The sequence below is a fragment of the Chinchilla lanigera genome, unplaced genomic scaffold (genome assembly GCF_000276665.1).
Source record: "Chinchilla lanigera isolate Chin_1 unplaced genomic scaffold, ChiLan1.0 scaffold00009, whole genome shotgun sequence".
NCBI classification, from domain to species: Eukaryota; Metazoa; Chordata; class Mammalia; order Rodentia; family Chinchillidae; genus Chinchilla; species Chinchilla lanigera.
The window spans coordinates 5,394,801-5,421,700 of NW_004955410.1; the positions used below are offsets into that span (position 1 = coordinate 5,394,801).

Here is a 26,900-nt window from a genome sequence, read left to right on the forward strand (position 1 = left end):
AATACTTTAGAAAGAATAAGAAAACAGAGGTTAGTCAGTCAATTGAAAAATAGATACCGTCCCCAAAGGCCCAATCCTGCCACTGCAGAATGAGCATAGCTTTGACTTTGGGTGAGACGAGGGTCTCATCATCACACACAGCTGTCTGCATTCTGAGTGTCCCCTACCTGTTCCCTGCCGCACCTGGGCCAAGTGCAGACATGGGAAAAGAAAGGTCACTGTTGCAGAGGTCAGTCGGTTTCCATTAAGAGATGTGCGGGTTTTAGGGATTAATGAACGAAACTGAACGGGCGAGATCCAATTAGCCCAACACTTATTAGCGACGGCTTTGCGTTTCTGTTCCCCGCCCTCTCAGATCCGTGTACCGGATGGGGAGTGAGCTGCTCCATCGCCGCAAAGTGAGAGGGATGCATGTGTGTGCGCTCATGTCCTGCGTGAATGGCAGCATAAATGTACACACCTCGAATACACAACCAACATCTCTATTGATATTTTCCTATTTTGTATTAGAGTTACTTTAAAATGACAGAGTTTTAAGTTTCTATTTAAAAATATCTTTCCCAGTAAATATTTAATGGTACATGGAACACAGAAGCACAGCAGAACACGTGTGCAAGTGCAAACCCTGCAGAGACAGAGAGGGTAGAGCATGAGCCCTGCTCGAGGGCAGGCGGAACTTTCTTTACCCTCTGCCTGTAAACACCAGACAATGGAAATGCACTGTGTCAGCGCACTGGGCTGGCTGAGACGGACGCTCAAACTTTTCCTTCACCCCAAGGTGGCCTGTGCTTCTCTCCTCTGCTTCCCTTTTATTATGTAAACCGAAATGCTGAAGGAAAACCTGGACTTTCAAATAAATTCAGGCAGGAGCAAGAATTTTTCTCAGAAAAGTTCCTGCCGCATCTCCAGCTCCTGGTGCTCGTGCCCAGCCCTCAGCCTGGGTCTACTTGCCATCTCTTCATCCTCAGCCAGCACCAGGTCGTAGTCGCTCAGGGCCACGCAGAAGATAATGGCAGTCACCCCCTCGAAGCAGTGGATCCACTTCTTCCGCTCGGACCGCTGGCCGCCCACATCAAACATCCTGCGAGGGGAGAAAGCAGGGGTTGAGGCCACACCGCATGTTCAAATGCTCCGAGGACCTTAGGGATGGATGGCCGCAAGAACAAGCTCCAGAGGGGTGGGGAACAGGGACGGGGAGAAAGGAGAAAAAGACTCCGCTATGTCACAGGCTGGTTTCCCCCCAGGAGAGAAGTCTGCAGGTTTTCATAATTTCTGACTCTAGGGTGGGAATCTCTGAAACAAACAAACAAAAGATGCCTCCCCCAACAAGGCACTCCTTAGCATCTGAGAACTCTTAGAGCAAATACGAATGAGTGTCTGCACTGTGTGTGGTTACTGTGAAGTTCCACACAGCAAGCAACCACGCAGGGCGAGATCAAAGGATGCATGCATGGGGAAAGTCAGGGGATGCTGGGGCTCCCGTCTTCCCACTGTAGCATGAGTTCTCTCAGAGGAAGTAAACAAGACTTTGCTGTAAAGCAGAAACACCGCAGGGAGAACACACCGGTCACCCTAATCAAGTCCAAACAGGCAAACAGCTCTCTGTCTATAGAGATAAAACCATGACAATGGGAAAATGAGAAGTAGAACATGAAATAAGGAGAGGCCTGTCTGAATGCCTTGAGATTTAGAATGGAAAAATCCTCCCCTTTGTGCCACAGTGAACCACTGACATCAGTGAAGCAGGTAGTTCACACCACCCCCCAAAATAGCAACAATGATCTTTTTCCTCTTTTTACTGGCAAGAGTTTATAAAGTTAAGGAAAAGTTTGAATTTGCACAGGCTACATTATGCAACCTAGAAATAAACACTTATATAATGGAAACACTATGAGAGCTGGTACATTTTTAAAGGCTTCATTTATCTAGACAGTGCACTAATTAAAGTCCCTATTTAATTCCCAAGCAAAAAGAGTTTTCCCTACAGACCAGTACTGGCCTATAAACCAAGTCTGAGTGCATCAACTTGCATTGCTACTTCTCTGATCACTTAAGCCGCCTTTATGTTACTTTAGCTGGGAACTGTTATCAGAGAAGGCGCTAGACCCAAACGATTCTACCACGTAGTAATTCGAAATGGGTGAGACCCAAAAAAGGACAAGATGCAAAATGAGTAAGATGTAGAAAATGGCAAGAGAGCTCAAAGAGGAACAAAGCAAAAGACAATGCTGGGTAATCACTTGTGAAACTGCTTAGGAACACAACCTGCAAACAATTTGACCGAACAGAATTTATCTCCGGTGATTTCCCTGACCAAGTATCTCATATTCCCTGCACACCGAACACAAAGTAACAACCCCCACCAACTCCCCCTTTTCTCCCGTGATGGTGACTGCCAGCTCGGCTAGAGGAGGGCACCGTGCTACTTCACCAAACACTTCTCTAGGGGCCGCGGTGAAGCCATCTCTGAGCTGTGGTCATCCTCTAAATCGGCTGGCCCTGAGGACTGGAGATCATCCTCAGGCATGGGGACCACCCCCGCCCACTCAGCGAAAGGCTGTTATGGTTTGTGTCTGGGTGTCCCCGCAAATCCTCATGCAGTCGTGGGGCAGGCTTCTAGATTTTTGATTGATCCACAGTCCAATGCTGGGATTATGGGTGTGAGTGCTACACCTGCCTTCGGGTTTGCATACAATGTAAGGGAGAGAAAGAGGCTGCTTGCTGCTACTCCTTCCTTTGCTCTTGTTGCCTTTGCTGTCTTCCAGTGCCATGAACTGTTTCCCTCTGCCATGTGCCACTCTGCCTTGGAGCCAGCCAAGTATGGACTGCAACCACCACAGACTGAGCTAAATAAACCTTTCCTTCCTTCATTTTGGCCATTGGGTATTTTGTCTCAGCAAAGAGAGAAAAGTAACCAACACAAAGCCATTAGGGGTAAAATACTGCAGTTTCTTAGGGGAAAACAAACCCTTCCTCGAGACTGCATGGCAGTTCCGGTCCAAGTACGACAGGTCGCCCTGCAGACCTCTGATGTGCCTGCCTCTATCACCGCCCAAGCCCATCCCTTAAAATGAACACACGCAGGGGTGCTGCTCTGGGGAATGCTGCTCACAGAAGCGACAGCACCCAGAGAGGCAGGTGGCTGCTACAGCAAACATCTACACGTGCCAGTGTGGCCTTGGAACTGGGTAATGAGTCACAGCTGGAAGCAGCTTCCAGTACTTCACAGGAAAAACATCTAGATCATCTTAAAAAGAGGCTGGCAGAAACACAGATATTACAGATGACTCAGAGCAGGGTAGCGAAGTACATCCTATAATCCCAGCACTCTGGGAGGCTGAGGCAGGGGGACATCAAGTTCAAGCCCAGCCTGGACAGCTTATCGAGAGCCTGTCTCAAAAAACATAAAATTTTTTTAAAAGGCTGGGGATGCAGATCAGAGTGAAGGTCTGGATTTAATCCCTAGTACCTCAATAAAAACCTCAAGATTCTGGTATGAATCATGCACAGAATGTAGGTATAGGACTGTTAAATATGCTTTTAATGAGGTCTTGAAAAGAAACGTGATTATACAACACAGGAAAGGCAATTCATGCTACAAAGCAGCAACAGCGGGCTGAACTTGGGCACATTCAGCGGGGGAAACTTTCAAGCCAAGTGTAGAAGGGTGCAGACTTCTTGCCATTAACTGTACAATGACAGCAGGAAGGTAAACAGGAATGCACTAGTAAGTGAAAAGGACCCACAGACACACACACACACACACACACACACACACACACAGAGCAAAGGCAGACACACAACACCTGAGGTGGACCTTGGAGTCATCCAGCTACAAGCCAAGCGCACCATGAACGCTCAGCAGCCAGCAGAGCTGGGAAGGGGCAAACGAGCCCTCCACAGAGCCTTGGGGCTGCCCTACTGGTCGGTCTCTGAGGATGTCTATTTGTTCATGACCCCCTGGGGGCAATTTGTCATGGCAACTAGAAGAACTCCGCACACTCTCTTACTATGCACACGTGGGTACATATTTTCCAGTTAATTCCACTTTGCTCTATAGCAATTATCATTTCCAAAAATATTAAACGTATTTCATCTCCCCTTCCCTAACCCATTCCCTAAGAATGTAAAGACAATGACCTCGTCCCTGTCTGATCTCTGGATGCCTGACATGGGACACACACAGCAAGGACCTGCTGAGCATTTACCGGTCGCAGCCTCTGCTCTGAGCCCACAGAATGGTCTAAACGTAGTTTCAGGCAACAAGAGATGAACTCTGGTACGGCCCAGATCTACACACCCCAGTGACAGTGGTGCCTCAGTTTGTGAATTTGGTTCTTTCCACGATGCTGGCTGCAAACTGAACTGGTTGGAAATGGAATCAAAGTCAATGGTCAGGCTCAGGGTTGACTTTACAGGGAAATCTGATTCAGTTCTTGAGCACTTCGGTTTGGAACCAGAATCATGGAAAGAACTAAGATCTTGAACGGAGGCACCACTGTAATTGATAGTCAAGCATTTTGAATACAGAAAAAAGTTTTAAACTTGCTCCTTTTCTAAGTCTAACTATGAATGAAGGAGGGTCCTTCATATACGCTCATAAATAAAGAACTTTTGGTCTAAACCCACGGCTTTCAAATTTTCAGTGACTCACCATCAGCAGGCGGGATGCTGGCTGTGCTGGTGTGGGGATGGTTTTCTGAGAATCAGTCAACCCACCAGACATGCCTGGCACAGATACAGACAGTGAAGATGATCCGGAGCCAGGCATGGCTGCACATAACTGTAAACCCAGCACACTGGGAGGCTGAGGCTGGAGGACTGTATGTTTAAGTCCAGCCAGCAACTGAGTGACTTAGGAAGACCCTGTCTCAAAGCAAAAAATGAAAAAACAAATAAATAGAGAGCTGAAGATGTAGCTTTGCTTGAAGACCCATATAAAAACACAAACAAACATCAAACGAAAAAACAGAAACAGAGAAATGGTCATTATGCCACATATACAATTAAAACAAATTAATTATTGCATATACTGTTCTTTAAAATTTGGACTTCTATTCTTTTTTAAAAAAGAAGACATACACAGCATGCTCTTCCTGTCAAAAGATGAGCCTTCTGAGCAGCACGGGTCAGGGAATGAGTCTGGTTCCCCAGGTGCTCCAGGCGGGGGCGCGGAATGCAGGATGTCTTAAGTGTGCGGGCTCACGCTGGGACGGCCGTCGAACACCACTGCCACCAAGACTGACCGCCAGCACACACCCCACTGAACCCACACAGACCTCTAACTCCTACACAGAACACTGTACTCCAAAAAAGAGAAGTGTGCGCCTCACACTTACACACTGGACAAGGAACATTTTATAGTAGAAGGATACTTTCTATCTGGCAACACTTAAATAAAACTGTTGATTCCTTAACTAAAGCAAATCACCTAGACACCAGCCATCAGTGCCCACTCACTAGGATGAGTCCGCAGCTTCTTACATGGTAACAGATGCCTAGCCACTCCATTTTGAATTTGTTTGCACTGGTCGCACAGAAAAAGCGAAACTTACTTTACTCAGCAGTTAAAAATCGAAGAATTCCAATATGAAATGCACACAGATCCACCAAAGGGTGACACGCTGGTGTGTCCCCAGCGGAATTGTTAGCTGGAAATGTGTCACGAGTAGATAACCAATGATCTGTCTCATCCTTCACAGTTAGTTTTAAAAGGCAGCCTCAGAAAAACAAGGAATATAAAAATTATGAAAATTTTCACGGGGCTGGGGATTTAGCTCAGCGGCAAAGCGCCTGCCTGGCAAGCGCAAGTTCATGAGTTCGGTTCCCGGTACCGGAGAAAAACCAAAAAAGAAAAAAAAAAAAAAAAAAAAGGAAAATTTTCATAAAGAATAAAATTGATCATCAGTAACTTTTCTAACCCAGTTTTCTGAAGCAACAAGTAGAGTATGTTGAAATCAAGTCAAGCTATCCATAACGCTCTGTAGGTAGATGGCTATGGCTTACACCCAACTGCAGCTATGGCCTTCCAGACAGTCTCCTCCTTGTAGGTGTAAAAGCACAAAAAGCAAACCCTACCTGTTCAACAAGAATAGTAAAAACAGAACAAAACCTATACATGTGCAGCGCATGCAATCTCGGTATGCTCGTTCCTTTCCTTTCCTGTAACATGTACCGGATGTTGAGGAGCCCTTGCCCCAGAGGGCTCTGCGCTTGGTGTCCGGTCAGCCGGACACGTGACTGGCACTTGGGAGGTGGGCTGTTTCCAATGAGTATGAACAATGAGAAAGCAGCAGTTTATTAAAAACAAAACAAACAAAAAAGGGACCAAATAAACAAAAAAAACCCTTTTGCAAACTCCTTTATGCAGCTTCCAAGTATGGAAAGAGGTAACAGTAAGAGGGAAAAACGAACCACCTTTCATTTTTAAGTCACTATTTTTGAAGATCAAAGGACACCACAGTGATTTGGGGTTTCTACAAAAACGCACAAGTTCCGCTTCAGGGGCAAGTCCCGCGATGGCGGCTTCCCCACACGCTTCCTCGAGGAATGTTCCCCTTGACTTTATTATTACCATCTGAACTGGAAGGTGGGTGGAAACGCATGCCAGGAACGCAGTGGCAGCGCGGGCTCGGGGAGCTGGGCCTGCGGACGGGCACTGGGCAGGGGAAGCAGGGACCGAAGTCACACAGCAGATGCCCGGTGGGGGCAGAGACGAAGGTCACGTGAGTGCAGCTCACAGACCAATGAAGACCTGAGGTCAGAAGGTAACATCTGCTTGTGTTTCAGTCCCACAGCTTTTCCCATATCTTGAACATATAACTTATTGGAAAAAGAGAAATGCACTTCTGTGAGTCTGAAAGTAATACTTCGCTGGCCTTCCCCGAGCATGCTTCATATAAACTCAGGGGCATGGACAGAAGGGACTCCAGGACCCCTCTGTCACTAACGGCCACAGTCCTCACCTCCCTGTTCCACCTCAGGAAGCTAACAGTACAGTCTAAATGGTGCTCAGATCCCCTTGCTGTGAGGGAACACTTTCAGGAGTAATTTTAAAGGTCCTTATTTCTGTAAGTAGGCACATATTCTGTCAATAAATCCCCTTTTTTCCTACAGGCAGAGTGTGGGTGTTTAGCTCAGTGGGGCAGGGCCTGCCTGGCAAGCGTGAGGTCCTGACTTCGATTCCCAATTACCCCCTTGCCCCTCAAAAAACACAGAGACCAATATTTTCCAAAATAGCCTATGGTTATGTTAGAGGAGTATTTTCTGTTTAGAAATGAAACAGAAAAAAAATTTTAGTTTAAAGCACTAAAATTGTATGCAAAAGCTGGGCACAGTGGCACAAACCTGTAATTTCAGCTTCTCTCGAGGCTGAGGCAGGAGGACTGCAGGTTTGAGGCCAGTAACTTAGTGAGACCCCATCTCAGTATACAATTATGGCCTGGGGATATAGCTTAATAGTAGTAGCAGTGCTCTCTTGAGCTCAATCACCAGTATCATGAATAAAAACAAAATATAAGAAACAAACAAAAAGGTTATTTGCTTGGCTGGCTATTTTTTCCTAAATAAAAACAGTCAGTCTAAGAATGGGTCTTTTTGCCCCCTTTTGCTCATAAATTCGTTTTCTGTATCATCTGGGAATAGATTTTCTAGCTGTAATTTCCAACTATAGAAGTGTTGTAAACTTTTATTATTAGGACTCATTTCTAAAGCAGTAGCTTTTTATTTCTAAATTTACAGATCCTACAGTTGGAGCCACTCACTTAAAATGAAGGTCTTTGAAAGTAAAATGGGTTTCAACAATTCCAGTGGTCTTCACTCTGGTCCGGAGAACGTCTTGCTGGGTTGGGATGTAGTTCGGTTGTGCAATTCTGTCCAAGTCATTCAAATAGCTGGAAAAACAAAAGAACACATGGTAGCGGTGGACGCGGCCAGTGGAGATCCCTAAAACAGAACCTAAAACTCATCAAATGCAAGAAATATTCACAAGATGCTGGGTGTGTTACATTTTCTGTGAAATGATGTAAAACCAGCAATTTAAGTCTCAGTCTTACAGAACTCCGACAGAAATGAAAATGTTTAGGCTTCTCCAGCCACAAAACTCTTTAGGAGTTTTAAATGTGTGTACTGTTTTAGGTACAGTAATTAAAGTCAAAGAGAGTCAGTTTAAAAAAAAAAATACTTAAAGCACTATGTGTCTGTTCCTTAAAATTCTTCATCACACTTTTTTGGGCAGTAACACGAGGCCTATATTCCACAGATAACTCTTTGGATAAAGATTTTCAGCGTTAGCTTTGGAGACAGGAGTGAGGAAAATGCAGGTGAACATGAGGGAGATGTTTTCCCAGTCTTGTGCTTTGGTACCCTGCACAATACTGTCTTCTGTCCCACACCCATATTTCCTTCCCAGCGACTTCAGTCACTCCGCGAATGCTCTCTGTGAATTATGCCAAATATGTTGTGGGACAAAAGTGTAATGGTTCCACACCGTGTAGTGAAAGAAAGTAAATTATTTTGTGTCAAGCTCCACGGTAGAAGCAGTGAATCACAGAAGTTGAGGTCGGGAGGAGCTGATGTGGAATGGGGCGGTTAAAGCAGGATTCGTGCCGTGACAGGTGTGAATGGAAATGACAGCAACGACATGTGGATGGGGACTGCCATCCTCCTCGGGAGCTGTCGGGCAGTGTGCAGCCAGGCGCAGTCTCCACTCATGGAGGGGGACCCGCTACCCACCCGGGTACCACCGCAAGCCAGAAGCTGGGGCTGAACCCGGGTTCCGCTCAGTGGTGGCGACCTCATCGCAGGGTCTGTTGTGTGAGGGTCTCAGAGCGACCGACGACAACTCAGAAAATGAGTTTATGTCCAGCGCAGCACCAACTAGCATGACCTGAGATTGGAATTATCCTCGGGACACGCTGCTCAGCCATTTAGAACGGGGTGCTGCCAACACAGGGGCAGGTCCCGATTACTGTTGCTGTTGCTCTCGTGGCGCTAGGACCTGAACCTGCAGCGCCTCACGGGCTCTAGAACCGCGCTGCTGAGCACGACGCTGCAGACCCAGCTCTAGGGACCGGATTTGTTGTGGAGGGAACCGGAAAATGATGCAAACACTGAAACAGTAACAGTGTTTAGAGACAGTCAAGTCCAGGTGCCACAGTGTGGATACCAGAAAACACAGAGATGATGGCTTGGGTCACCCGTGCAGGCCGCATAGCCCTTATCAAAATATTTGGAACCAGAAATATTGTGGATTTTGGACTGTGGGGAATTAGGACTTTTATAGGTATATGCTCAACCTGTATTGCTTTTGGTTTTTTTATTTTATTTTACTTTTTGTCTTTTTGAGACAGGGTCTCACTATGCAGTTCAGGCTGGCTTTGAGCTCACTTTGTAGCCCAGGCTGGTCTCAAACTCATAAGAATCCTCCTGCCTCAGCCACCCGAGTGCTGAGATAACAGGCGTGCACCACCACACCCGGCCCTGTATTGTTTTTACCAGTTTAAAAGAAAATTATCACACTGGTGATGACTCCCCCACCAATATCTCTCCTGTGCTTTTCATCCCACACATATGACACTGTACATTAACACAAAAATTCTTATTTAACACAAACCATAGGAAGATTTTACTGTTTCTTTAAAATAGCTATTCTTTCCAATGTGTTCTGATTACTCATAGATATGTTTTTATTAAAACTGCTATAGCTCTAAGAACCTCTAGAAACCATGCATATTTATATTTCAACAAGACAAAAACAAACCCCAGGCATTGTGAAAAGCCGCCATGTTTTAAATGGTCACGAGTTTAAGCTGCAGACTGACAATGAGACACCTGATGAGCACGTGGCCGGACCCTGCTACCTCCCGCAGAAAACTCAGAGGCCAAGGTGCCTCCAACCACACTGTAGAAACGTTTGCTATGATTTCTTTCACTCTTGAAAAATGGCTGCACCGCTGTATCTTAGGAACACAAGGACGAGAAATGAAGAACGGGAGTGACAGCCACACCCTGTCCTCCATGCTGGTCCCCACTGGGTGCGCAAGACACAGTCTTGATCCAGACACTGCGGCCCTGGATGTGCCCCTCAGGGTGAACCAGACAGGGTCGGCTACTGCCCCCAGGGCCACTCTTTGGGCACTGAAGCAGCTCTTTCACTGCTCTGCGCTCAGCTGGTGGAAATCTTCTCACGCTAACAGCGATTCTGGTTAATATTTCTGCAGGTGCTGGTGGTGGGACAACAGATAACATGGCTTGCAAGTTACGTTCTTTCTCTGTGTAATTTTTCTAGTGTGTTTTCTACCCTGTGTGAAGTCTTGCTAATTCATTCATTGTTAAAGGCGATCACCTTGAGGAAGGACAGTGAACTGTTGGTCAAAATCAGATATTACCAAACTTACAGTGTGGAGGCAGAGACAGAAAATAATAAAGTCACAACATGAATATAAGTAAAATAGCCTCAAAGTCAGTGTGAATCTGAAGGAAAAGTGTATTGTGTTTGTGAGTATCTAAAAGAGGAAAGTGGGGGCCAAGCTGGGTTAAGGAGTATTCCCTTGTAGAAGTTATGACATCAACTGGTCAGGCTTGTCATAAAAATACGTTCCATATACTTACATAAATCTCATGTGATAATGTTCATAGAAGTATAAAACACTCACAATGTGGATTAAAAACAGAGGGCTGTAAATATGGCTGTGGGGATACAATGATATGCTTATTTATTTACTTAGAAGAAGGCACATAACACACAGCGCATAGCACACAACCAGTGATGTGTGACAGGTACACTGGTCCGTGCCCCATTTATTTGTCTCTCACTGTAGAAAAATGAATGCATCTGCCAATACTTGTCACCTTCTATCCAACGCTCACTTTTGTTCCCACAACTCAACAGTTCTGTCCACAAAACAGAACAATACACAAAGTAATAAAAGTGCACAGCATACATTTCAAAGAGTGATTAATGCTACGCATGCAATGTATGACAGTTTTTAGTTTGTGTGCCAAATTATGAAAAAATACTTGCTTTTAAAAAGCTATTATTGTTCTGCGTAGATCACTAGGCAGAACACAGGCTGGGTTTTATCACAACTTGTTTTACAACCTTTCTGGGGCTACCACCTGGAAACTGAGGGCAGATTTCCAAAAATCTGCACTTGATTATCTGTAAGCAGTGTCTAACGTCACAGGACACTTATCATGGACAATGTTCAAGAATAAAGCTATTTAAAAAAAAAAAAAAAAAAAAAGAATAAAGCTATTTTACTTAGAAATATCTTGGGGTTTCCATGTATCCCTTCCAAGGGTCTGACTTTGGGCATCTGTCCCTGGACAAGGCATCATCAATATGATGATAAGAACTCAAATCAGTCACCCTTTCATTTGGCCAGCTTCCAATAAACTAGAGATACACCCAAGTCACAGTGAATTTCTTGAAGTTCACTTGCTGTCTTGGAAAAACACTAGAAACATTCCTGTTCTCCGCATTTTAATTAGAGCTCATATAAGAAGGCTCTCTTGAGACCATGGAATATACAGGAAATAAGCGTGTCATTATCTACAAACACACAAGAGACAAAGAAAGTTGTCAAATACTGTCATCCTGAGCTGTACAAGAGTGCGTCAGCCAGTTCTGCAACAAAATTGTCTCGGTGGCTGTGCTTGACTTGCACGTAACTGTTCGCGATCACTTAGCTCCAAAGCGATGATACTCACTACGCCGCGGAGTCGTTCAGCTGGTACTCCCGGGATCTGTTGAAACAGGCTTGCACACCACTATCTTTCCACAATCTCTTTATAACGCCAGCAAGTTCTGCTGTCATAAAACCTTCTTCGGCGGCTCCAGCGAGCACGAAGAGCTGGCGGGCGTCATCCTGAACATGCAATAACCGAGAATTTAGAGGAAAAGGGAGACGTTAGAGATTGAAAAGGACAAAGGGAGAGATTAGAGACACAAATGCGCAACAGTACATTTTCCATATGCTTTTAATAGGAGTGGCATAGCTTTTCTCCCTCTGAAGCACCACTTTAAGAACTAGACCAACCGAAAGAGCACAATCATAAACAACAAGCCTATGCTTAATGGTACTGGTAGTGTGTACCTCGGTGGGCAGTAGGAAACTGGAAGAATAAAGTGCCTGCACTTGAAGGACAGCTGTTCATGGACTGTTTTCTGTGTCATGAAGATGACCATCTTTGAGAACAGAGGAAGAATCTATGCTCCACTTCCCCTGCCTCAAAAGACTTTTAATCTAAGAAACACACACCATTCCAGATTACGTTAAAATGGGATCTAATTAAGTGTTAGCTTTCTGATATACTTTATTAATGCAAAATATATTCAGAGAAGCGAGAAGTTAAGGTGGAGTAAGTAGGTAAAAAGCGTTTCACAGAATGATCTGCAGATTCCCAGGAGACCTTGATGTATAGTCACGCTGAAGTCATCCAGGAAGTGGCTAGGAGGAGACATTTGCTAACCTAGGCACAAGAACAAAATGCACAAACCACGCAAGCATTTCCAAATGAAAGAAGAGTGTGTGTAAATTTCATTAAATTTTGCTTCAGCATCGAGGCTGCCAATCTTTACATTTTTTTGAGCCACTTTTGACCAGTGTAGTCAGGGAGTGATAAAACATGAGCCCCTGAGGCAATCTCAGGTTTCAAACAGCTTCATTAAGGCTGGGCATGGCAGTGCACTCCTGAAATCCTAGCAAGGGAGGCCGACGCAGGCAGATCATCACTGAGATCCAGGCAGGCCAGCCTGGGCTCCAAGCTGAATTCAAGGACAGCCTGAACTACATAGCCAGACCTCGTCTTCAAAAAGCAAAACAAAAGATATAAACAGCCACATTAAAAAAGTAAAAGCAAAAGAAGCCAGCTGACATTAACATTATCTTTTATTTAACCTACATAGAGAAATATTATCACTTCAACATCCAACCTGCGCAACATAACCACGAGATATCTCACATTACTTTCCTGGGTATTAAGTCTTCCCACGCTGGTGTGCGGCACCTCACTAGCGGCACATCTCTGCTCAGACTAGACGCATCTCGGACTCAGCAGCCACAGGGAGGTAGTGCAGGGGCTAGGAACTCTGGCCTCCAGGTAATACCGCAGTTAATCCGCAAACAGGCAAAGCAGGAAGCCTCTCCCTGCACAAAGGTCTCTTTAGCCTGAGACCGAGCTTTATGCTGACGGGGTGGAGAACCCCTAACTGCTCCTGACAACCCTTTCTTCCAGCACAGCTGGCTGCCTTTATCTGCATGGTTTGTAGCTGTGCATTCCACCAACCAGACTGAAGATACTGGAAACTGTACCAGAGATGTACAGATGCGCTGTCTTTATCCCCTACGCAAGGCAACGGAGCCAGGTTTCCACAGCAATGACACTGTGTTTAGACATTATGAGGAATCTGGAGATGACGTAAAGCGTATTCAGGAAGATGTGCGTAAAGGGCAGGCAACTACTATGACACTTCTACATCCCGACCTTGGCATCTGCTGGGGGTCCAGGGACTCACCCCCAGGGGATGGGTATGTCACAGGAGGTGCTTGTCATGGGACAGAACATATTATGACACACGCACAGCAGCAGAAGAGACGCATTCGGTGACTGAGGCTAGCAGAATGTACTGACAATATAAATTCACCCTGTTGCCAGTTTGAGGAACATTCCCTTTTCAGCTGGAGCTCATCACGAAAAATAATTAAGTCTCTCGGCATGGGAAGATATTATCCAAGCATATGTTTTCCCGTTTAGTAAAGCACAAGGGAAAGGCATGCATGTGAACAACACGTGCATAACCCTATCCTCAGTGAACCCCGCCTGTCACAGCGCTGGTCCTTCCCAGCGGGATTAAACCAACTCCAGTGAACATTCAATCCACCAACTACTTATACACGCGGAAGTTCCAAATCTCATTGCTTTTGTCACAATCTCTTCATTCAATTTCAATAGTTTTTGCCAGAAAAGAATAATACCTTCCACTGTGGGTCATCAGATCACATTCTCTTCAAACTTTCTAAGAAACCTCAAGAAGAAATTTTGGAAGCTGTACTTATAGACTCCACTCGGAGTGACATTCAAAAAATGTCTCTGCAAATAATGACAACTTAACTCTTCCTTTCCTAGCTTTATTCCTTTTATTTCTTTCTCTTGGCTAATTGCTTTGACTATCATTTTCAGAACTATATTGAACAGGCGTGGTGATAGTGGATACCCTTGCCTTGTACCTGATTTTAGAGTGAAAGCTTTCAGTTGACCCAGAGTGAGAAAAAAATCTTGCCAGATAGTCCTCAAAACAAGGGCTCATATCTAGAATGTACAAAAAAACTAAACAAATGAGATACCCTCAGAAATTGAAAGACCCACTCCAAAACCGGGTATATGAAATGAATAAACACATCCCAGATGAAGAAGTACAAACAGCAAATACATATACAAAAAAATGTTCAAAGTCATTGGTCATTGGAGAGACGCAAATTAAAACAACACTGAGATTCCATCTCACTCCAGAAAGAGTGGCTGTTATCAAGAAATCAATCAATAATAAATGCTGGAGGGGGTGTGGGGAAAAAGGAACCCTCCTCCACTATTGGTGCGAGCATAGACTGGTGCAATCACTGTGGAAATCAGTATAGAGATTCCTCAAAAAACTGGGATTGGAGGTCCCATTTGAGCCAGCTATTTCCCTTTCTGGTATCTTCCGAAAAGAATTAAAAACATCATACCACAGCGATATATGCACATCCACATTTACAGCAGTGCAGCTGGTATAGCTAAATCTTGGAAACAGTCCAAATGTCCATCGACTGATGACTGGATAAGGAAGGTGTGTGGTTTTTTTATACAATGGAGTACTACTCTGCCACAAAGAAGGATAAGCTGGAGACATTTCTAGGTGAATGGATGCACCTTGAGACCGTACTCAAGTGAAATAAAGGGGAAACACATGTGTAAATGTTGCATTGTTTCTGTGGTGTGAGAAACTGAAAGTGTAAATAAGGGCCAAAATGTGTAATAATAGATATTGTAAAATAGGAAGAAATTGTTAAAACAGAAAGGGGGATGGGGGAAGAGAAAAAAAAAGAATAGAGGAAAAAATGGAAACAAATATTTTTGTAAGCATGCAAGGGAAGAGGGATTGAAGAGAGGGGAGGGGAATAGGAAATAAAGAAGCAAGATGCATCACATGCACATACAAACTCCCTGCGATGAGTGTGATCATTATGTGTATCTAATATGTACCAAAACCTTAATTTAAAAAATCTCCTCCTCTTTCAGATCCCACGGATAAGTGAGTCTATGTAACATTTTCCTTTCTGTGTCTCATTTAATTCAGCAGAATCTAAAGGACAGTGAGAGACGGGGAGAAAAGCTCTTGGGACCCAACCTAACAGCACAGAGGAGGAGCAAGTCCAGAGATCAAAGCCACGATGCGACGGCTATAAATAACACCAGGGTGTCCTGGTAAAAGAACTCTTTGCTAAAGGACTCAATGTTAGCTGTCCTTGCCGCACAAAAAGGTAACTAAATGAAATGACAGACGCGTTTATGTGCATCACAAAACAGCCATGTTACTAGCTGCATGGATACCATCCTAGCATCAAACTGTAAAACCTCAAACGTACACACAATAAGTTGTTTTTTAAAAAAGTTTCTTCTTCAAAAAAGTAAAATAGCTTTTTCTCGAACAGCTCCTTGGAACATTCACCTCCGTACCATGAGCGGGACATGCAGGTGTCAGGAGGCGCTGTGGAGGAAAGACCACAGGAACTGCTGTAACTGACCCTTCGTTTTGCACGAAGAGAAAAGGACCCAAGGCACAGGACTGTGAAGCAACCTGCTTTGAGTTCCACAACTAACTGGGCACCCAGTCAGTGAGTCAACAATGACTAAACAGCTGTTGTTTAAAACAGGACGATTACAAACTGCAGAACGATGACAATGGTCTCTTCTTGCTACGGCAAAAGCTCTTTGCAAAATTTACACGGAAGAAAATTGCTCAGGAACATTTAGAAACATCATTGTGACTCCAGCAAAATAGCATGGCAAGGTGTAGGGAGAGCACAGGGTCTGCGGAGGGCAGGGAGGCACCGGGCAGGTTCATAAACCCGGTCTGCAGCGGTGTGAGAAAGGAAGCCGGCTGTGGGTGCAGCTCAGCGGCGGTGTGCTAGGCCTCCAAAAAAAACAAAAACAAAAACGAAAGGAAAAGCATCCTCCAGAGAAGGAAAATTTCAAAAATGTTATTCGCTGGCAATGATTTGAGAATCACAAGGAAAACAATCCTTGGATGAAGCCAAGGGAATGCGTGTGTAAATTTCCAAGCTCTACATGAGAATAAGGTGACTCAGAGACTGCAACTTGGGTCCACAGACTACGTGCCATGGAAAGTCACGCAGGAGCCGCGGTGCACCACTGTGCAAAGGACGAGGAGTAGGTGTCTCCCAGCGGCCGCGAGGAGCACCCAGCACACGGCGCTTTCTTAGAGACACGCATGTGGGGTGAAGCTAGCATCCTCCTTACAGGATTCACACGGGTCTGCCCAGGATGGAGGACACTCAACTTTGAGCAACCATGTGGCGGTCTTCTGACGTACTGCTGATCACAAAAGGTCCTGCTGGACGCAGGGCAGAAAAATGGGCATTCTTAGCGCAAAACATCAGCCTGAAGTTCAGTAACAGGAACGCTTGTCAACAGTGAAAGCAACCTTAAAAACAGAACGAGGAGGCCTGTGTACGCGTGCGTGCACGTACGTGTGCAGTGCTGGGACTGTGCCCGGGGCGCTCTGCAGGCCAAGCCTGTACTCTGCCACTGAGCTGAAGCCCCGCCCCTGTTAAACATTCTATTTTGAGAGAGAATATCACCAAGTTTCCTATGCTGGTCTGGAACTTGCAATCCTCCTGCCTTTGCCTCTCGAGCAGTCGGGACCACGGGTGTGTGCCACCTAATGTGGCTTGGGAGATTTTAAGCAAAGGCAAGATGACTATTTACTGTGACACAGCAGACAGAATTTGTGGATGAGATTAAGCGTTTAAATGAAAAACATCAAAAAGACTCTAAAATAAAGATAAAATAGAAACATCTAAAAACATTCTAAAATAAAGATTAAATAACATCATAAAACACAGTTAAAAAACAGTGATATGTTTGAATGTAGGGCCATAGGAATAAAATGCTGACGTCATGACTAAGTTATACACAGAAGTCCTTCATTTCAGTGGTTTAGCTTACTTCACTAATAATACCGCGCTTAGCCAATAATATCTGCACATCAACAATGACTCACGTATTTAATCTACCACATTTACCACGGCACCGATTATTATGGTAGCTCTGTCACTCTAAGGAAAGTCAGTGCATCCCTAGGGAAATTCTAAGAACCTTGATGAATTCTCTGGTGCCAACAGACGTTTAAGAGTTGCTTTAAGAAACATGTAAATGTAAAACATATTTTCTCTAAAAATATGAGTCAACTTGCAAAATGATTTAAGACAAGAAAATAGGCAGTCATTTTAATTCTTTCCATAAGATTTTTTAAAAGGGGGAAAGGCCTAAAAATAATACACTCTGTTAACTTTAATGAAACCGCAGAGAGCAGAAAATGTAGACTAAATTGCAGTAAATCCAGCACGATGCATACTGTTTAGTATGTCAAGGGAAATTACTTATAAATGTACCACAAAAATATAACTTTTAAGCATATTTGTGAATCTCATGAATGTGTATGTATATATTTTTCAAATTAATAAAATGTACAACTGTTGACACTTACGTGTTCTTTGCATGAACAGCACCTGCCGTCTGAACAGAGATACAGGAAGATGGGACATGTGTGACCAGAGGACAGGAGAAATACACCGTGCGACAGGCACACTTCAAATATTTTATCATTTTGCCATGTGTATACATTGGTATTTCTCAGAATCAAAACAACATAAAAAAGTAAGGTCTTCCACCCTCAGGCTCAAACGTAAACCAGAATACTATGACAAATGACCTCAATATTCATCTGGAAAAAACAGCATGTAAAAATAGCCAGTGGCATTTGAAAAAGAAGGCTGAGGAAGTGAGCCGGATGTACTAGAGATGACACTCCTACAATCCGTGTAGCAGTCTGAAATTAATTCGAATCAATAAAACGACAAATCCCCAGGCTGAACTTACTGTATAGTAAAGGGGACAAGATCAGTGGGGAAGGAAGGATGTGGCTACTCAATAACGACTGATGAAGAGCTAGTTAGCTAAAGGGGAAAAGAGAATACAGACCCTTACTGTAGGCACACAACAAAACAATCTCAAAGGGATTGAAGAACAAACGCAAATGAACACTGAAATTCGCTCCCCTATGAAATTCCTAAGATATGGAGAACATGTGGTAAATCTCTGACAGAGTATGTTTCAAACACAATGGAAGAAATAATGGGGGAAGTTTCAAAAAGGAAACGTGTACCTATGGCCGTCAGGTTGAAGGCAACGGGGTAAATAGGATTTTGTTTTAATGGTCAGAGCAGTAGCAGCGTTGTGCACAAGAACAAGCACAGGGACAGCGGACACACCAAGACTTCGGTGGGGAGAAGAGCACGACCTCCACATACGGAGACTCAAACCTAGAAACGACGCGGAAAATTGTGTAACTGTACCCAAAACCGAAAATTCAAATAAAATTGATGGAAAAAAATGATTTAGTAAAAGCAAACCAGCAAAGCTTCCCGTTGTTGTTTTTTAATGTGAGACTCCTCACTTCTGGTTGTCTGGAGTGCTAAGAGAAGCAATTCTCAAAGACCACAGCTAGGAAGTTAAAGCAACACAACCTGCTCCATGCAGCCTGGCCCTCTGGCCGACAGGCGGGAAGCCAGTAACTGAGGAAAATCCGTCACCACGTTCCCGGGACAGCAAGGTGACGGCCGAGCCCGAGTTCACCGTGGCATGGCTAGAGGTGGGCAAGGGGCGCTCACGCCAGGCTGCTGAGGGATGCCAGCGTCTCCAAACTGTCCACGAAGGACCCGTCTTGTGTTTGGGCTTATTTTATTTTCAATTTATTTCAGAACTAAGACTACTAGAAAAAAATAAAATTAAACGCTTACTTTAAATTAAATCCATTCTTGAAAGTGATCAGTGTTAACGCATACTGTGTCCAATGCTATAAGGCTGTATGAATACTCTACTTAAGTTCTGCCTTCGATTCTGACCTCCCTGTGGCCAGCACAGGTCCACTGGCCACACTCACAGCAGCACTGTTCCAAGTGCTCAGAGCCCAGGGCTTGCTAAGCAGCGCTCACGCGCTTCCCGATCGTCACTTCCTTAGAAGCACACTGCTCTAGACTGCAGTGGCCCTTAAGAGGACCATGTGCCTGCAGAGGAAGGTCTCTAAAGGATACCGGGCATAAAATTTGATGGCTCCATACCAGTGGTTTAAACATCTTTGTTTTCTCTCATTGAAAATAACTACTGTGTGATGTGCTTGCAAATCTGCTAACATTAGTCACTGTTTCTTGAACTGTCACACCTTTTTAGTCAATTCTCACCAAATCAACCTACTACTAAGCTGTAGTTGCAACTGAAATACCACAGGCTATTTTGTGTGTTCTGTTTCAATAGAGTTGAGAAGAACTGATTCTCAAAGCTCACGTGGAGGAGAAAGGCAGGACAGCCTTAGTATCTGACAGAAAATCAACAGGAGGGGTGGGCTTAACATGCCAGATACCAATGAATATTAAGAAGCAATAAAAAAAAAAAAGAAGCAATAAAAAATAAAATGATATAATTCTGACAATAATAACGTAGTATAATATGCTACACAGTGGCAACACAAAAATATTTTGTTGAGCATCTATTACGACCAAGGCCTGTGGCTGATGCTTGGTATTCATTTGTCTTACTCCCCGCAATTTAATGAATGGCTATACAGCAACAGACAATGAGATTATAACATATATTTAGGTCCTATCTAGAAAAACACACAAATAACTTTTCTAAGTAGATGGAGAAATACATATAAAAAATGACACTACGAAATAACTGTAAGGTAAAGATTTTTCCTTGTATTAAGACATAAAATAGAACTGACTGCAAAAAAAGTTTCTTTGTTTTTTGGGGTTTTTTTTTTTGCAAAAAAAGTTTTATAACAAGAAAAGAGCAAAAATGTTGGGGAAAATATCTGCAGTGTACAATGCAGGCTTCATAGTAACATTCCAGGAGAAGCACTGTGAAAAGGACAAGTACTCTACCAGAAATCAGAGCAGTTCAGAAAAAAGAAATTGCAAGGAGTTCCCAAGAGGACAGCTAGAAAAGATGTACTACAACAATTTAACCTTGATAAAAAGAAAATAAAGAAAAATTAATCTTTGCCATGCATCAGCTGTTAAAAATTGAAATGCTGGTAATGTCTGAGTTAGTGAGACTCCGGGAAAACAGATGCAGGCAGCTCTACAGAAGACTGTTAACACTGCTTCCGGGGCCCTCGTACTTGTCAAGTCAAGTACCTGGGCAGTTGTACCTGGGGCCAGTCCTCGCGGTAAGGGGTACTTCAGAGACAGAACGCGGCACGATGGCAAGGGGCCTTGTCCACACTGTGCCCGTGGGTGGATCAGCTTTCCCCTGCGGTCGAGGAAACTCTGCACCATGCAAAAGTCCTGTCCTCAAGTCCAGGGCACAGTGACCTCATCTGTGTCTTCCTCAGCACCCCGCAAGACCGGCTGCCACCACAGCGACGACCCAGGGCAAAGCAGCAAGAAACACAGCCCAGAGCCAGAGGAGGCGAGAAGGCGCCAAGTTCAGGAGATGGGGAAGGCCAGCGGCCTGAGTGTGTGCCCAGGGGCCTCTCACTCCCAGGGGGACACTGCACAGCCTCGGAAAGCGGCATGAGAAAGGAAAAGCTTATGCTGGGAAAAGCGATTCGTGGCTGCTCCTGAATCTAAGGTCAAATTTAGAAAAGGAGGAGGGAGGGAGGGAGGGAAGGAAAGAAGGGGAGTGCACAAAACAACATACACTGAGAGAAGAATATGGAATTAGAATCACTTCTCAAAAGCTGCCTGCCCTGAGCCTCCACTGTGCCCTGAAATACGGGCTACAAACCCTGCTTCTCCTACTGCCACAAAGAAGATTTAAGTGCAGGACACCATGCATGTGAATCTCACGAAAGATTTCAATTACCCTAATGGGAAGTGCTACAGCGCACAATTTCTATTAATTCCTTCCCCTTAATCTATGAGTGGATTCCTTCTGTGCAGTCCTTTTAAACAAAGATTAAAAAGCTCAGTGTGATTAACATTTCTAAGAAAATTTCAAGATGGTTTTTAATAATTCCAAACAGTCTTCTAAACTGTCTTTTCTGAAATAATTTGATGATATCCAGAATAGTTTTGCCTTATCTAATATCCAATTAGATCTCATATTATCTAATATTCAATTTGGAATTTATACAGTTATCATTTATTCATACAAGAAACGCTTTCTGAGGGTGTTGAACAAATGATAAATGAATGAAATAAATGGTCTCGATCAGTCCCCACACTGTACCTTTCAGCCCTAGATTTCTTCATTTCACGTATTTGTCACTTTGTAGCCTTTGACCTATACCTCATCTATTCCTTGTAGATTGCCCCTCAACCTCTGGTCTACTGTTTTATGCTCAATCTTTGTACACTTGACTGTTTTGTTTGATTTCACATAAGTGAGATCAGGCAATATGTTGTGGAAAATGGTAGCTTCTTTTTTAAAGTCTGAACAATATTCCATTGTGTATATACTTGCATGTACATGTGCAGATACATGTATGTATAGGTAGAAATATACACATATATATATACACACACACATACCCACATCAAAAAATTTCTTCAGCCATTTGTTTGCTGAGAGACACACTGAGCCTGTCCGACTGCCGTATTAACGATAGGGTGAAACGGAAGTGTTGATGTCTTTGCAAGGGGCACCTTCATCTCCTTTGGCCATGTACCCAGAAGACAGATGGCTGGGTCCTACAGTTGTTCTATTTTTAATTTCTTTAGGAATCACCCCACTGTTTTTCATAATGGATAAACTAACCTACACCCTCACCAACAGTGTACTCGGGCTGCCTTTGTGTCACAATCTCACCACCACTTGCTAGCACTCATCTTTCGACAGTAAGAGGACTACCGTTAACGGTACTGTATGAGGATTTTTCTTTAGAAAAGATTGTACCTTCCCTTCTCTCTCTCTGCTCCTCTCTCACACACACTATACAGAAGGATGGATGCTAATCTGCTTCATTATAATAACAATTCTAGCTGTAATATCATATCGTAAACACATATTAAGCACATACATTAAAATTCACTTAGAATCTTGAAATCTAAGTGAAAAACTTTAATTATATTATTTTAAATTTCATTCAAAAGGATAAACTGTGTAAATTAACTTATAGATTATAAGAAAACTTTAAAATAGCTCACAAACAAATCATACTTCTTTCACAGATTGCCTCAATGTGTATCCTCTAATGTTGCTCTCATTCATTTCTTTTTTTCTATTTAACATGGATTGCCCAGATGTTAAAAAATAAACTAGCAGACTCTAAGACAAAAAGTTACAGACCCTACACAGAAAATCTTCACAGAGGTAGTGCATATACACACAGACACATCACGAATGTAGAAGTGCAAAGGAGTACTAATATTCAAATGTATCTTGTTTGCAAAAAAATTAAAATTATGGTAGGATTTGGATAAAGGTTTCAGGTCAGGTCAAGTTTTACATCAGTTATTAAAAAACCTAAGTGACATATGAACCATACATAAATGACAAAGTTGAAATAAACAGATTAAGCAATCGAAAAGAGGCTGGGAGGACAGAAGGAAAACAAAGCATCTTGTGGACAAGACCAGGGCTGCTTCTAACCAAACCAAAAACTTCTAACCAAACCCAATAAGGACACACAGCTCAGGCTGTGGTACCGCTTCCCACACTGCACCTTTTCTCTCAGTGATTTCCATGGGCTCCTATTTGTTTACTAGGGAAATAAATGGGTGGAGTTTGCTCATTTCCAAGGGTTTCTTCTAGTTCTAAAATTCTGATACGCCTCTTTTTTAATAGTCAATGTTTTCTTATTCCAAAGAATGCAAACTTTTATGCTGCTTTCATTATTTAAGATCAGTCTCTTTTTTAGACTGGTTATAAAAACAAATAATTAGATCATTTCAGCTTTCCAAATTATACATGCCGAATTTATAGAGCTTATGTGGCACTAACTACACAAACTTGTGACCAGGACTGCTCTGCTTGGATCTACAATGTCCCCCAGAAGCTCACATGTGGGCTGATCCCCAACTCACAACACCATTGCATATGGTGGCACCTCCGAGAAGGTGGCCTAGTGGGAGGTCTCAGTGGGGTTCTATCCTTAAGGGAGATAATGGTACCCAGGCCTCTCCCCACTCTCTTCACTTTCTCCTGCATAGGCTCCCGTCACGATGTGCTACCTCACCACAGGCCAAACAATAGGAACTAAACCCTCCAAAGCCATGAGCCAAAATAAACCTTTACTAATTCTTAAGTTGATCACTTTGGGTATGTTATAACAGTAATAGAAAGCTGACAAAAAATAAATGCTTGGTATGACTGGTAAATGATGCCCATAAAATTGCTAATGCCAAAGCTTTGTATTCAAAGAAATAAATAACACAATAAAAAAATAAACAAAAGAAAGGTGACAAATACAGGGATATAAAATTACCCAATACACTATATTATAAAGAAATACCACAGTAAATATTGAACTATCCAAATAAACTGATGGATAGGGCAAGAGTAAAGAGGAGCCTGCAGCCCTATGTTCTTATTTCCCGCTCCTGTAAAACTTCTACTCCCTTCCACCCATGTGTGAAACGACAGTGGTATTTACAAGCCTATGTTACAAAGCACGGTGCTGCCACACAAGTCATTGCTTTCACCCCTCGGGCTGTACCGACAAACTTCATAACTCACCGCCCGAGCTGAGTCACCGAAGTCTATCTTCAATCTTCCCATGGCCCTAATAATAGCAATGATGGACTGGATGGTATTGCTGTAGACCACCGCTTTGTACTGCTTGCATTCCTCTTCCGAATACCCCGCCTCATGTATAATTCTACAAAGATGAAAGGAAAAATGAGACCACTTAATTTCCTCTGATGGAAAGGTACAGTGAAAAAAATTGAATCTTTGAAATCTACTTACTTCATCTGCTTTACAATTGTGCTTTTTCCAGATTCACCAGCACCTGAAAATAAAATAAAATAATACAATAAGGGACTTCTAATTTCAAGATCATCACTTGAGTACATCCAACTCGCACCACGCAAGTGCATACACACACACACACACACACACACACACACAAACAAATATACACTCTTTCTGTGTGTGTGTCTCATAGCTGGGCTTTGTTTTATATTAAAATGAGAAACAAAGAGGTAAACAGACAGGATGAATGAGTGTAAACCCCTACTATACACTATGAACAACACAGTAATGGTGTATTGGATTCAGGTTGTTTTCCTTTTTCTTTCTTTTGTGGTGCTGGACACCAAACCCAGGCTCTCACACCTACTAGGCAGGTAGTATAGGGACAACAGACATAAAGGTAAAATGATGTATCCATCAATCCAGAGGAGCCTGTATCCATCTCTGTACCCATCAGTCTAGTCTAAAAGAGAGACTGATCTTAAATAACAGTATTTTTTCACTCTAGTGACCATTTTATAAAACACAGTGACATTAAAAAACTACCTTTATTAGTTTCTAAACATATAAAGAATTCTCAGATGTAACTCCATTTGCTTATTACTTCCTAATAGTTAAATTCAATAAACTCAACTGAAAAAAATGCTTCATTGTATGTATTTTCTAAAAGATTAAAATTTAAACTTGTATTATAAACTAACTGGGGGCTGGGGATTTAGCTCAGCGGCAAAGCGCCTGCCTGGTGAGCACAAGGTCGTGAGTTCAACTCCTGGTACCGGAAGAAAAATGAAAAACAAAAACAAAACATAAACTAATTACTTCTACTGCTGACATATACTGCAAATTCATGAAGACTCCACTCTGCAGTGAAGAGGTCCGAACCACGTGGCCAAGTATCTTAATCTTAACTTCTGGCTCTTGTAGAGCGGAATGGCAGTGGTAACCAGGAGCATGAAGACCACTTGCACATGACATCATTGTGGCTACGTCCTGTGCGACACACGTTCATCATCATCGCTACAACCTAGCCCAGCCGTCCAGAGGCAATGCGGACACAGTGCTGTGCAGGACAGAAGGCTTCTGAGTTAGCTGTTACCCTAACCCCACCCAACTCCACAAGGCAAAGGCCAGGAGCCACCTTCTCAGCCCGCTTCCCTCTCTGCCTCCACAGGGGCTCCCCAGGTTTCGGTCTTGGAGTTCTTCTACCGCAGCGTGAAGACGCCACTAGCACAGCTCCCACTTGTAGAGTGAGATCCTCTGCAGTGGGCCCCCACCTAACAGTGGCTGCTGCCTTCCTCACAGACTGGATCGATTACTTGTCAGGCTCCTCTGGATTGATGGACACAGAGAACGTCCAAGCATGGCCAGCGGGGGCAGGAGGCTGTAAGTCTTTCCTGCCCTTCTGGGTATGACGGCCACACGCACACCGGAAGCTCATGGTCCCTCCCCCCGCCCAGACGCAGCCGGCTTCCTGGCAAGGCTCCACCACCCGCACCTGGTCCCCGTTCCCCTGCTGACCCATCCATTTCTGCTCCAAAGCTCAGCAGCTGCCTGGCGCCAGGCGCACAGCCCGCAGGCCCAGGTGGACTGCGTTTGTTTAAGCTGTTTGTCACTGGTGGGACTGCATGGTAAACCGCCAGGCCTCGGATGCTTCCTTTTGCCTCTTGCCTTCTGCCACCAGGGACAGACATGCAAAACAGGGTGTTCCTGGTGGCCTACTGGAAAACGCCAGGGAGAGAACAGCCTAACTTTTTCTTGTGGCTTGATATTCTAGAAATCTCCCCAAGACGCGCTCGCGTGGAATACAACAACGGGCGCTGAATAGACAACGAGGGCATTCTTCATTCACACGCGGCCTCTGAGACTTCCAGGTCAGCTGCCAATAAACACAATTTCAAGATAAACAGCCCATTATTTATTAATCACAGCAGCGTGGAGGCCACAACGGCAGGCACAGTGGTGTCACCGCCGTGCTGTGAGGGGCCGTGCCACCGCCTCGGGCCCACACACAGGGACACCAATGCCAGGCACAGTGAGCTTCCATGAGGGCCCCTAGGTCCCTGCTGCCAGGGCAGCAGCTCTCAGGCCAACAGCAAGGGACACAGGGTGCCCCACGGCACTATTCAGGGGCGGAAGACCGTGCGAGCAAGACGTCAAAGGCAGGACCGAGCAGGACTGCACAGAGGAGGACTTCTAAACTTTATTCACTAGATAAGGTCTCGCTGTGTAGCCCAGGCTGGCCTCCAACTCGCAGTGATCCTCCTGCCTCAGCCTGTCTAGTGCTGGAATCACAGGTGTGTGCCACCATGCTTGGCCAGGAACTTCTATACTTTAAAAAGAAAAAAAAAAATAGCTTTTCTAATGTTCCTGAGTTTCCTTAAGTTCCAATTCACTTGACATCTCTTAAAGTAACTGTAGACATGAGACACTTGGCTTATTCGGCAATGGGCATCTTGTCTTCAGCTATGTTTGTTAAAAACAACCCTGAGACCCATTTAAAGAGTGGAGGTGGCAATGTAGCTAATTGGGCCTTTTCCAGTGACAAGGTACTCTGTAGCAGAGCTGCAGAGAGGCAGACACTGTAAACTTCTTTCAGAGCTTAGTCGTTTATGTAATTAGTCTTCAATTCTCACTTCCATGCGGAGAGGCTCCTAACAGGAAAATCAGAAACGCTGATGTGGACGCTTCCCCATTCT

The 26,900-nt window shown here is 44.0% G+C and overlaps 1 protein-coding gene across 1 annotated transcript in view; it reads right to left on the bottom strand.

The window, feature by feature from the left end:
* Positions 1–26,900, bottom strand: part of Gnai1 (guanine nucleotide binding protein (G protein), alpha inhibiting activity polypeptide 1) — a 78,839-nt gene that overhangs the window by 6,617 nt on the left and 45,322 nt on the right. Inside the window, exons 4-8 of the mRNA XM_005377203.2 lie at positions 24,199–24,241; positions 23,968–24,109; positions 11,713–11,870; positions 7,764–7,892; positions 952–1,081 (exon numbers count right to left, since the gene is read on the bottom strand). Of these exons, the coding sequence (XP_005377260.2) occupies positions 952–1,081; positions 7,764–7,892; positions 11,713–11,870; positions 23,968–24,109; positions 24,199–24,241 (602 nt within the window). The remainder of the gene's footprint in view (positions 1–951; positions 1,082–7,763; positions 7,893–11,712; positions 11,871–23,967; positions 24,110–24,198; positions 24,242–26,900) is intronic.